Source organism: Equus asinus, chromosome 21 (genome assembly GCF_041296235.1).
Source record: "Equus asinus isolate D_3611 breed Donkey chromosome 21, EquAss-T2T_v2, whole genome shotgun sequence".
NCBI classification, from domain to species: Eukaryota; Metazoa; Chordata; class Mammalia; order Perissodactyla; family Equidae; genus Equus; species Equus asinus.
In genome coordinates this window covers 76,386,724-76,399,872 of record NC_091810.1, presented here as the reverse complement: position 1 = coordinate 76,399,872, position 13,149 = coordinate 76,386,724, and the positions used below count along the sequence as shown (strand labels likewise).

Here is a 13,149-nt window from a genome sequence, read left to right as displayed (position 1 = left end):
TCATAACATTGCTAACAACTGTTGTACCAGGCGGTTCAGGTATAGCCGAGTATATTAAATATCACATCCATGAGAAATTAAAGCCCCCAGTTAATTACAGAGTGTCTCCTTTCTTGCCCTTTAACAGAATGCGGTGGTGTCATTCAAGGAGCTGTGTGGCCTCTCCTCCGTGGCCAATCTCATGCAGTGCATGTTGGCGGTGTCTCCCCGCTTTCTGGGGCCTGATAACACACCCCTCGTGGTCCTGAATCTCAGCGAGCAGTATCCCACCATGGAGCTGCAGGGCATCGTGCCTGAGGTTCTGAAGAAGATTGTGACAACTTACGACATGGTGAGTAGTTCTTTGTACTTTGATGTAGCGAGCGAGAGAGGCATCCGAGGACCATCCACTGGGCATCCTCAGGAGCTCTTGCAGAGTGTGCTTTCCCCCTTCATCCTTCATTCACCTGTGCTGGGGAAATTATCCTCCAACCTTGCTGCATTTGAAAGAGTTTAGTGTTTGTTGTTGTTTTAGAAACCAGGATTCAGAGACGCGTGCCTCAGCTGGATTAAACAGTAGTTAGCTTTTCAAGAACTATATCTGAATTGATTTCTAAAGGATACACTACTTTCCACATGTATGTAGCAAAGAGTTTTTATCTTCCCCTGCAACCAACCATTGATTCACTCATTTTTATTTTTTTTCATTTTTGAAACTGGTAAAGATGAGAAATTTGATTTTTTTAAAAAAATAAATTCAAGTACTATAAGGGGCAGATGCTTCCATCATGTGATTCTCTACTGTGCCATGATTTCCTTCCTAATGGCAGCTGCTTTGAGGCACCTCAGTTTGTAATCATCTTAACAATCATGAGGTATCCTCAGGACACCTAGAATATTACGTATTTGTACTTAAGGTGTATCTTGCATTTTCTTAATTGCATCCTGCTCTTATTGTACCTTTTGATTTATTATAACTGCAAGGGAGCATTTAGTGGATGAACAACACCCATTTCAAGCTCACAACGTAGATAAAGCTGTCAGAACTCGGTGTGAGCGCTGGCGGTTACCCTCCAGCCTGTCAGGGTTAAGGGAGGTGTTGGGCACACCCCTCCCAGATGGGCCAGGCCATCGACTGTGACCGCTCGGGTGCTCAGGGGTAAGAGGCCTCACCCACCACCTCCTCCACACTAACAGCACGAGCTAAGACTGCAAAACACTAGGCTTCTTCTGGTGTAGCCTGCCGTGGTCAAAGACAAAATGGGATTGCATCCTACGCCTTAGAAATATTTTTGGCTGTTTTATAACTTGCTCAGAAAGCTGCAATTCAGAGGATTTGTACAATTCAAGGAAAAGAAAAGGCGCTTTAGGTCAGCATCTCCCACAGTCTGTTCTGAGGAACCTTGGTTTCTTAGGATGTTGGTAAATGTCACATGGTTCCATGGTGAAATAATTTGGGGAAATACTGGTTTGAACAAAATTAATCAGGACACTGTGGGCAGACTACAGAGAGCAACAGTCAACCTGCAGAAAGAAGGAAGAGCAGGGGCAAATATATCTGATACACACTGGGGGAAGCACCGTGCTGGGTGCTGAGGGGCCACGGAGATGAGCGTGAATGGCCCCTGTCCTCAGGGAGCCATCCAGTCGACTAGAAGTTACTGGAGGCAGCTAGGGAGTTAAATCAACAGGAAGCTTACAGTGAGATTCCTTTGGGGAAAAAGAGGGAAAGATAGGAAAAGGAGGCAAAAACAAAAAAGTTTGAAGAGCTCTTTCGTTCTGTGACCCAGGCCACCTAGTTAGTTCCCAGTTCTTTAAGTTTTATGAGGGAAGCCAGAGTAACTAGCTGATATTTGTAAACGCTTTTTAAGCGTAAGCCACAAAGAAAATCATTTTGCAGACCTATTTTATTGACCAAAATCTAACATCACCTACCCTCTTCAGCGTTGCACTGATTGTGTAGCACTTACTCAGTGACATTTCTTCATGGAAACAAGAACTTCCTGAGAGAGGGGTGGTGGTGCCCCATGTAGGTGATAACAGAATAGTCTGGACAAGGGTTAGTACCAAGGACCTAGCTCGGGGGCTGAGAGCCAATCCAGAGCAGGAGTGATTGTGGCTAGGTTCCCAGGGTCTGCGTTAGAGAGCCTCACGGATACCAACAGCCTCCACGTCACCCACCACAGTATTTGACACAGGAATCGCTCAGTGTTGCTTGGTTCCCTGCCCCTTCCTCTTCCTGGACTGGTAGATGGTGACACTTATTACGTACCTCTTATTTGTATATAACTTTATATGTAACTCTTGTTTGCATATAACTTTAACAATGTGTGTTGTTGTGGAAGTCATAAGACAGAATGTATTAGCTTGTTTAAATTTTTTAAATTGTGAAATTACTCTTACTAATGTTCAATTGAAATAACTCCTAGCTTTATTGATTTGTTCTGTTTCTAATTCCATCTGATAAACTAAGCTATAAAATATTTAAAATTAAATTATTATAATTTGAATTTTTAAAGTTATCCCTTTGCTACAGCAATATTATAACTCTTGTAATATTTTCAGTCCTTTTTTTAGTGACCTAATGGTTTCTCACCTGTGACAATTAATTTACTAAAGCTAGCTAAAGGAGTAGGTTAAATATTTATGGGAAATGTACTGAGGTCTTGGACAGCCTGTAACTTTAAATATAGCTCTTTATTTTTGTAATGTTATGTTGAGCTTAATCCAAGACTAACCTTAGAAATAAGATCTTATTTCACTTTGTTGACTTCCCACTTATGACCTGAAGACTCCAAATGAGAAGTAAGGGTAGTTTGAGAACTCTCCTCCAGAACTCCCGTGTCGCTGCCTGTCCACACTGCTGAAGCTTACCCTCCGGTGAGGGCAGGACCGTGATATTTCCTAAGTCTACAGGTAGATACTTATGCCAGCAAGATTGTGATCACTTTTCAGTGTCTACGTTCTTATTAATAAACTGGTATGTCAGAAATATGCCAGTTTCTTTGTGAGAAAGGAGAGTGCAGAGAAGGAATTGATGATGGGGATGCGAACACTTAATCTAGTATGGAGGCTGGAAAAGGGTGCTCATGCGTGGGATGGCCACGTATCCCAACTTTCCTGGCACAGACCCTATTGATACACCTGTTGTCCCAGCGTAATTATTAATTCTCCCTTTAACCCTTAAAAGTGTCTCTGTTTAGGTAATTAGTTATATTGTCACCCTGCCCATGGCCCCTAGGTTGTTCTGATGGCTCCTGTGATTCCCACCCAGCAAACACATCTTTAAAGCTGCCCACTTGTGGTTTTACGCTATTTGTGGTACCCACTTGGGTCCTGAAAGTGGTGAGGTTCGAGCCTGGGACCTAACTCAGGAAAGTAGGTATCGGAGCCGTTCAGGAATAGAGGAAGAAGAGAAGTACAGACATCTTCTTAGATTAGGCAGATTGGGGGCAGGGGGCTGTTAAAAATGAGAATGGGACTGGTATAGAGAGTGGGAATGACCACATATTGTCAGACAAATAAGACTTTTCTTCCCTTGAGGAGTTTACAATTTAATAGAAGAGATGAAATGTATCCATAGATAGTAAGATACTGGATTATTAATAGATAGACAGATTTTTAAAAACATGTAAACAAACTATTTGGATGTTCATGGGAGAGAATGGTCAGTTTCAGGTTTAGAAATTAGGAAGACTTCAAGGAATCTTTGGCCTTTGAGCTAGACCTTTATGAATGAGTCAGACTTCAGCAGGTAAAGGTAAGAAGGGTGCTGTTGCAGGCTGAGTTCACAGCGTGAAACACACTCAGAAATGGGAAGCACATATTCTGGGAAGTCCAAGTTTGGACTGTGGGAGTTCTTGCACATTTTTGAGCGATAAAGGGTCGTGCTCAGAATTAGGCATTATGGGCCATGGGAGGGATGGAGTGAAGGCGAGCTCGGGGACCACCTGTGGAGCGCCTTCATTTTGCAGATAAGAAAATGGAAGCCCTGTGGTACATCAGATTAATGGCAGAACCAGGGTTAGAGCCCAAGTAGACTCTCTGTCCAGTTTTTTTCTGCAATCTAGATCAGGAAAATTAGCTGTGTGTGGTTGTCGATGAATGATCAATATATGGTTCATGTTGATGAATGATATGTTGTTGATATATGGCTGAAGCCTGGATATCTTCAATAATGATAATCTAAAGTTGTTTGTGTGGGGCTCTTGAAGTCATAGGTACCTTGTTTCTGATTCTTGCTTCCCATGAAGGTGGAAAACAATTCATTTTGCATACTTTGGTGTCTATTAAAAGGCAGTTTCAATGATCTTAAAATAAGGGAGATTATAATCATAGTTAGATCAAATTCCACTCAAAGAAATCTGATTATAAGTATCTGAACATATCTTTTATGTTATTACTTCAGAAAACAGGAAATTTAAAGTTTTTACTTAAAATTTACGTAAGTGAACTTGAATGCATCCACTGTTCACAATCAGAGATCAAAATTGAGCTTGTTCTCTCATATAATTAAAGGCTGGCGGGAGAAAATAAGGATTACGTAAGCTGAGTTTGCGAGATTCCAGTGATTAACTGGATGCTCTTTGTAATACACAGCACTCTTAAGTGCGCTGGCATTTCAGTACTGTATCCCCCCTCTCCTGTCAGTGTAAGCGAACTAATTCATCATCCTTTTAAACTAAATTGATTTTCACCATCCTTTTAGAGTTGGTAAAAGTAATAATTCAGCTCTCTAGATATCTTTATTAGTTTCAGATTGACCATCTGTTCTAGAATTGAATTTTTAAAATTTTTATGAAATCTCTACTAACATATGGAGAGCAAGGAGTCAACATTCTTCCTCTGAGAAAAAAACATTGGGAATTTTATTATTTTGTGTAGTATTGCATAAAAAGAAAGTTCTCTTTAAACGTTTTTTCATTGAACTTAGCGACAGTATTATAAGTGAAATAAGCTAAACACAGAAAGACAAGTACTACATGCTTTCACTTACATGAGGTTCTAAAATAGTCAAATTCATAAAATCAAAGACTGGAATGGTAGTTACAGGGTTAGAGGAGGGGGAGATGGGGTTTATTAATCAACAGGTATAAAGTTTCTGTTAAGTAAGATGAGTAACCTCTAGAGATCTGTGTACAGCATTGTGCCGTTAGTCAACAGTAATGTATTCAATGCTTAAAATTCATTAAGAGGGTAGCTCTCATGTTGTGTTTTTATCACAATAAATTTTGTTTTTGAGGAAGGTTAGCCCTGAGCCAACATCCACCTCCAATCCTTCTCTTTTTGCTGAGGAAGACTGGCCCCAAGCTAACATCTGTGCCTATCCTCCTCTGTTTTATATGTGGGACGCCTGCCACAGCATGGCTTGATAAGCGGTGCGTAGGTCCGCGCCCGGGATCCAAACCGCCGAACCTTGGGCCGCCAAAACGGAGCATGCAAGCTTAACCGCTAAGCCACCAGGCTGGCCCCATGATAAAAATTTTTTAAAAGCAACAAATGTTTTTTCCTTGATTTTGCTACAGTTTTTCTCTTCTATGGAATATGCTTCAGTCGTAATTAAATTGAAGATGAAGTCGTAGGGAAGGAAAAGGAGAGAAGAGTTTTGAAAAAGTAAAGGAATGATGCCCGACTCTGTTCCCGGCAGTTTGGCTGTTCACCTGCACAGCAGTGGACTCTCAGGCAGCCCCTGTCTGTTCAGAGGAGATGACACATGATTCATTCTTAGCATTGCAGTTCCTTTACTCTACTTTCTATTTGAAACTAATTTGTTTTGATCTTTTACAGCTTTGCAAAAATCTTGATTTTAATTGCCTTCCCTTTTAATTAAGAAAGCATACTCTGGGGAATCCACTTATCCAGTAGAGAAAAGTATTTTTTTAGTGTTAAAAGGGAGGAACAAGATGCTTGTCTAAGAAGGTGTTATTTGCTCTCTGTGAATGTTTTTATATAAGTTACTGAGTAGTCCCTTCTAACTCATTACTTTAAATATTTCTCAAAAAAACCACACAAGCTTCTTTAAATAAAATGTGTGAAATGAAGTTTTTTTTCTCCCACAGACAGGTGGGCAGTCAGCATGGCATCAGGAGCGCTCTGCTGTATGTTGTTGGTATGGCTTCATGTGCTTTGTCTTGCCACTGCTTAATGCCATGAAGAGATAAATCACACTTTGTAATTAATGGAGTCTGCCAGTCTGGACTGAGCCAGAGATGATCTGTAATAAGGTTACTATTGATCCCCTTCTCCTTTGTGGCTCCTTTTATCCCTCTACTCCCTCAGAACGTGACATTAAAAGTTTCTTTTAATTGGAGGTGTCATCTTTCTCAACTTTTATAACTATAAAAAAAGGGCAGATAGAATATTATGCTTTGAGATAAGACTGAGCTAAAAAAAAAGAGAAGAAAGATTGGGGAAAGCTGGGTGTCGTCCTGCTGCAGAGGGAAGATCAGAAACGCAAAGGCTGTGGCTAATTCGGTGATGGGGAGGTCCAGCCAGTGACGTTCCCTAAAACGATTTCTCTGGAGTCATCAGAACCATACGGCGGAGCCAAAATGGTTCAAGCTGCCAATGAAGGGGAAAAGAAATGTTTAAAAGATACAGCGCATGACAGAGTCACGTGTATTATCAGATCAGATGTAGCAGCTGCCACTCAGCCATCAGATGCAGGGAGGTTTGGCAACTCTGGAAGATAGCGCTGCAGGGTGTGCACATGGTGGTGGTTATAAGACTATTTCTAATCCAGTTTTCTAGTTTCACATGCTCCACAGAAACCGTCGAGGAACACATATTTGGAAGTCTTCTTACACACGTACACACATACCAGATACTAAGCAATGAACACTTGGGGAAAGAGTAGCATTCTGGTGGCTGGCGATCCCCTTGAAAGAGACTTCATCATACAGCAGTTTTTATCAGTTAAATTTCATACCCAGCTCCAGAGTCTCTGGGAGGAGAGAGATGAGAACCTTAATGGAGTTCAGCATGTTGTCAGGTGGTGTCTTCAGACAAAGAATGATAAGATGATATTAAGCAAGCCACTCTATCATCTGATAGACTAACAGTCGGATTTGAAACTTCTGAGTAAGCCAGGAAACAATTACTAGGATGCTGTCCAACCATACTGGTCAATGAGAAATGGGAGCCTGCTGTGGGCATCTCTTCTATTCCTGGATAGATGTCACTTGAACCAAGCCACCCAGGGAACTGATGGTACAGTGGTTGGGACCAGGCATCTGGTGGCGTCTCAGCTGTTTGACCTCTCTGCTTAGAGCCTTTTTATTGCTTTTTAAAGGGGAAGAGCAAGATTGCTTATTTTTCAAACCCTTGATTTCACCGAATTTGATGGAAAATATGTTTAAACTATATCTGAAACCTAAAGCTCCAGAAAAGTTAGGGAACTTCTTTCTAAACCTGTGCTTTATGCAAAAGAACACTATTGCATTTTTGATGAAACTAAGATCATTGAAGTATTATAGTCTTTTTTCATCTTATGCAAGAGCACAGGGATTACTTCTTATGTTCCCACCAAATTCCACATTGAATATTGGATTTTGCTTTTGTAAATTCCTTCTAAGTTTATTTTTGATACATTCACTTCCTTACCGGAAGTATTTTGTTTATGTTTCTGCAGTGGCTAAAAGGCGTTTGCTAAGTTCTTTCTGTCAAAGACCTCTACAGCAAATTAAAAACAAAAGGACTGTATACATCTTTGAAATTCTGTACTTGTTCTATAAATAACATACGCAGTTCTGTTGGTCAGTCACGATGTGTGCTGGCGGCTTTTCAAAGCTGTGAGGAAGTGTTTAGCTTCCTTATCCTAGTTTTTTCAGTAAACTTTTTGTCTCCAGTAGACTTTGAATGAATCAACTTTAATTGAGCGGAGGAGGCAGAGCTGGCTGTCTTTCCATTTCCGTGGCTGTCATTTGCGTTCAGCCCCTCCTCACTTTATGCCTCTGTGAAAGAGTTGAGTTCAGACTTCGCACTCAACTTAGATGGTAAAGAAAATGTAGCTTTCCTATCTCTCTTAGGGGGGAGGTGGGTAGTCCTAAATTTTAGTTCAGTTTGGTAAACTTGATCCACCGCTTTAATTTATATTATCCATTTTGGACTGTAAATGCTCAGCTCTTTAGGTAAATTGCTCGGTCTCTCAGACTTCCTCTCCTTCCTTCTGCTCCTCTGCAGAGTGGCTACTGGTTGCCTAGAGGGGAATGGTTGCAGAAGTCTTCCTTCTGTGTCCCTGCTGACGAACGTCTTTCTAAACCTCACCATTCTTCCCCCTTCACTTCCCATTCACCTTGAGGTTGGTCTGGGCCGTGGAGGAATTTCCCAGCTCCGTCTCCAGCCACTCAGGACGGCAAGAGGTGGACTTCCGACGTTTCCTCCCCTGCTCCCTCCCTCCTCCTATCCCAGAGCTGGAAACCTTGGCCCAGCCTGGTAGGTGGAAGGGCAGTCTCCTCCACCCTAAGGGACGGAGCTCTCTGATCTACAGGTTGTTTCTTGATATGTTAAAATAATTTAAAAAAATAGTTTCTCCTTGACAAATCCTGACTTTCGAGCCTTTCGTTTTAGTGGGAACCCCCCCCCCAAATTAATTTGACCTTTAAAACTGAGCAGTGTCTTTGTTTTTACAAGATAGCTGCTCTTCACCCAGGCTCTGAAACTTGCTGTTTGAATAGGTGGAAAGCCCCCAGGGCAAAATGGTTTATAAAACATGGCAACATATGTGGGAAAAAGATAGCCTTACACCATCCGCATTACACCTCTGTTACTGCTGTAGCCACTCAGCCTGCAGCATTCCTTCCCCACCGCAGTTCATCTCTGGACTGCTGTGAAGACAGACTTCCTGAAATACTACCTTGGGAAAGACCTGCGTGTTTGAGAGAAGAGTGAGAAGGTAGAGTCAGTAGTATGATGTGACAGCTCTAAGAGCTAGACTGGCTAAAGTGATTATATGAGAAGCATCAAGAGAAATAGAGCCAAATTGCTTTCTGATACCTTGACTATTATTGCTAAGTGAATAACGTTCTTCCTGGAGCCTCTTGGAACAGGGGCATCCCTTTCGTGTGTTTGCAGTGATGAAGGATGTATGTTAAGCCTCATGATTGCTAAGAGAGAAAAAAGGGGGAGAAATAACTTTAATGACGTGTACCTCCTCCATGTGTTCCTCTAGTAATTGAAGTTTTCCAGAATGGAAATTTTTTATTTGATGTTGAAACATGCATCAAACACTATCAAAACTACACAGCCCTTTAAAAAAAGATTTTTTACAGCATCCAGAACCAGTTTGACATCTTCAAGTTTGTTATTATTTTTGTAGTGTCCACAAAGTAGTATCATCCCTACATCTAGTTTTGTGGATGCAGTTGTCCTCTTTTGTGGAAATCCTTTTCAAACAGAAAAGCAATGATCAAAGAAACAAAGAACCTAATTGGCTTTCAGTGTATGATAATTTGTCTGTCTTTATGCAGCTTGTGAGTGCCAAATCCTTCCAGATTCACAAGAATGAAGATTGGCTGACCCAGAACGTGCACTTCATAGCCCACTAGTGCATGCAGCCTGCTTCTCCTCTTGCGTTGGGAGGCCTCTGGCTTCGCTCTTCCCTTGGACCCAGAGGAGAGCTGTCTGTCTCCTTGACCCATAGAGGGGCCGTGCCAGCGTGTGCTGGCTACTCTGAAAGAGAAACGAACCTGTTCATCTTCATCACTGTAAGCTTGCTGAGACCTGGGATAAAAACCTCACAGCTCCCCAAGTATAGGCTTCACGCTGAAACACCAGCACTCTCCGGGCCACACCCCACTGGAGGACCCAGGAAACGCACCCGCACTGTTTAACGTAGTTTTCCTGTTAGTGGCAATTTCTGACCAGGTGGGGAGTTGGGGATGTGAAGCCTGTGGTGGTTCTTTATTCCACCTGGGAAGATGGCTGCCTTTGCTATCTGAGCCTGCGGTTCACCCTGGTGTCTGGCTCCACGTAGGGTTCAGAATGTTCTCCAGACAGTTAAATGGAGCTTTTTGGCCTGAGTGATCATTTTAACAGTGCTGGCTTCAAAGTGCTGGCTGCAATTAACCAGTAAGACTCACACATGTGGATTTCTTTTCAGAAGTAGTTTTTGTCAAAGATTCATCAGAAGGATGAATCCTTTAATATTTCGTTATGTCTCCTTGTTTATGTTCAGATTAGAGCGTAGAAAGCATGTAAGTTACAGTGAAATAATGTTATTGTTTAGAATCTTGATGTTCTGGATGTCTCGCCCTGACTTTGTAAATGCAGGACCCATCCGTCATGGATTAGCTTGATGTATGGCTGCCCATTCTTGTGTGGTTTAGAACAGCGTGTGCTTTTCCATTTACAAATTCGGCAGTGTTGCAAGTCCAATTTGGAGTTGAGTTGAAAAGATTGAAATTGCGTCAGATACTTGTATAAAATTGTTAGTGGTGATATACAAATTTGTTTGTAAATGCAATGATGAGCTCCTCTGTTTTTGTGGACACGGACTATTGGGAAGTACAATCACATTCTAGAAGATAACTCTCTAAGAAATGGGATAATTTGGATGGAATCAACTCCATAAAAATGAAGCTATTGAAATAACCAGCTTATATGAAAAATCATGTATTTCAGAAATGTTTTGGAGAAAATGTAATTGTATACACTTACTTGAGCCGCCCACTGGCGTCTTTTATTGGACGGTAGGATGTACTCGTTTCTGACCTTTTTTCCTGTATGTTATGTCTTTAGTCATGAGCTGGAAAAAAAATTTTTCAAGGTGTTTTTCCACAGCCGTTTGAATAAGGAGGTAGTGATTTTTCTCCACAGCTAGACGTATTCCTATAAATAACACTTAACAGCTCCTGTTTTTCATTCTGTTCCCTTATATTCCCCCAGATTGCTGAGAAATAATTAATGTCACTCACCCCGCTAAAATAACCACCTTTAATACAAGAAATCTGATTTTACTACCACATGAATTTGTCAGGAATGAAAATAGCACTTAATAATGGTTTTAAAGTCTTTTCTAACTTAATTAAGGCATTTTAAATTCTGAACCATAAGAAAACTACGCTCACAGTAAACTGAGTGGGTGGACAATCTGATGTGTTAAGAGTTAAGTTTAACTGTGCAAGCTTAATTACCAATTAACTTAAAAAAGCACGTTAAGTAGTTTAAAATATTTGTTTCCGTACTATGTTTAGTATTAGCCAAATCTTTAGGGCTAAATGTTAGAGATTTTTATATGAAGATTTTACCTAGGAGATCCTTTATCTACTTATAGAAATCTTTCGTGCAGGTGTTTTCTTTGAGATTGGTGTTGATCATTCTAGTCTTCTGTATGATTGTTGCACTCCTACGCTGGAGAGTCACCAAATGCAGTTATACCATCATTTATGTCATTATATGACACAAAATAATTTTAGCTTTTAAATCACTTATCTGGTGCCAAAAGCAAAAAAAAAGAAAAATCTATCTTTGTGAATAGAAATGGCTGTTTGAATATTTAGCTAAATGTAATTGAGATGGTACTTACTAATTTTTAGTTGATTTTCCTAAAACTCAGCCCCATTTTTGTTGTGAGTCTGTGAAAGTCTTTGATTAATGTTAGGATTCTCTATAACCAATTTTTTCCTTTGCCTACATATATCATAACATATGTTCATCATTTTAAAATACTAATAACTGCGCTTGATTTTTCATGTTCTTTTCTACATGTGCATGCAGCATATCAGGCTATATTCTCTTGAATACTTTTAATCCAATGTTACCAAATGGTGCATCATGTGACATGTTAGATAGGAGCAGAGAAACAGTGGCCCGTGGGCCAATTTGGCACCACCTGTTTTTGTATGGTCTGCAAGCTAAGAATGTCATTTACAGGTTAAATAATTGAAAATTATAGTAATTATAATATTTCATGACGTGCAAATCATAAGAAATCCAAATCTCAGCATCCATAAACGAAGCTTTAGTGGAGCACAGCCCCATCCGTTATATATTCTCTGTGACTGCTTTCCCGCTACAGCGGCAGAGCTGAGCAGCTGCAACAGAAACTAAGCCTAAAAGTTTAAACTAGGAATGGCCTGCTCCTTTACAGAAAGGTTTGCCAACCCTCGAAAAGAGGATCAGGAAAAAAAGTCCTTAGAGTATTTTGATGCAATTCACTTTTGCCAGCTTACATTATGACCTTAAAGGTGGTTCTTTCTTCCTTTAACTATTGTACTCAGTGCCTTTTGTATTTTGATCCATAAGAACATCATTCTACTTGTTAACCCAGTAGGAGGATAGTGCGGTAATCCTTGAGTCCTCCTGTCTTGGAAAAAGCAGTGGGCCCCAACTGTTACATTTTGTTAATTGTTAGCATTTTGTTAGTATCCACGGTCAGGAACCTAAAGACACAAGAGGCGGAAATAGCAGAGGAAAGGCAATGAAAATCGAAGTTTACTCTGATTTCTCATAGTCCTCATTGGGCAGGTGTGCTATGTCAGGAGAAGATGGTGACAATCAACCAGAGTTTTGTGTTATAATCCAATTAAGTGTAGAACTAACTTAACTTCCCACATATTCAGTGAGATCATGCTTGTGCTGCTTGGTAACAAGGCGTTAAAAATGAGCCAAAGAACTGAGTTAATGCCGCTGTTCTCCTTTTCTCAGTCGGCTCGAGCATTTCTTGTTAGGGAGGAGGAAGGGCTGGGTGGAGAAAGGGGAATTGGGTGGAGTTAGTAGGCAGGCTCTGCATCTTCTCTGAAAACCCCTTGTTTCCTTTCACCCTCCCCTAGCAGGGAGGAGGGCCTTCTCTCAAATCATAAACTCTGGCCTGTGCTAACCACATTCTATTTAAAGCTGGCTCAGAAGGGCAGGGATTATAAAGGGGACTGGGGGCGGAGATCAAACCTGTGAACTCTCTCCCCCCTGCCCCGCCCCCGCCCCCCCCCCCCCCGCCAGGGGGAGTGGGAAGCTGCTCCCAAGCCCCTATGTGGATCCCCCCACCCTGCTGCTCTTTATGCTGTTCATTGCCTTCTTACACTCATTGCAGCTTGTAATTATACGTTCACTGGTTTGATTCCTTTTCTTAAGGTATATGTCTCCCCCAGCCCCAAATCTGAGCTCCAGGATGCCAGGGACAGTGCATGTCCTGTTCACCGCTGTGTTCTCACAACAGAGCCTACATTCCCCAAA

At 41.3% G+C, this 13,149-nt stretch overlaps 1 protein-coding gene across 4 annotated transcripts in view; it reads left to right on the top strand.

Annotated features, from left to right (window-relative positions):
* The window catches only part of PLCL2 (phospholipase C like 2), a 181,161-nt gene that overhangs the window by 114,986 nt on the left and 53,026 nt on the right, over nt 1-13,149 (top strand). For all 4 annotated transcript variants that reach the window (XR_001398233.3, XM_044754182.2, XM_014842164.3 and 1 more), the window contains exon 4: nt 128-331. Coding sequence is in view for 3 of the 4 variants with exons in the window: in XM_044754182.2 (XP_044610117.1) it covers nt 128-331 (204 nt within the window). In the remaining variant the exon portion in view is untranslated. The remainder of the gene's footprint in view (nt 1-127; nt 332-13,149) is intronic.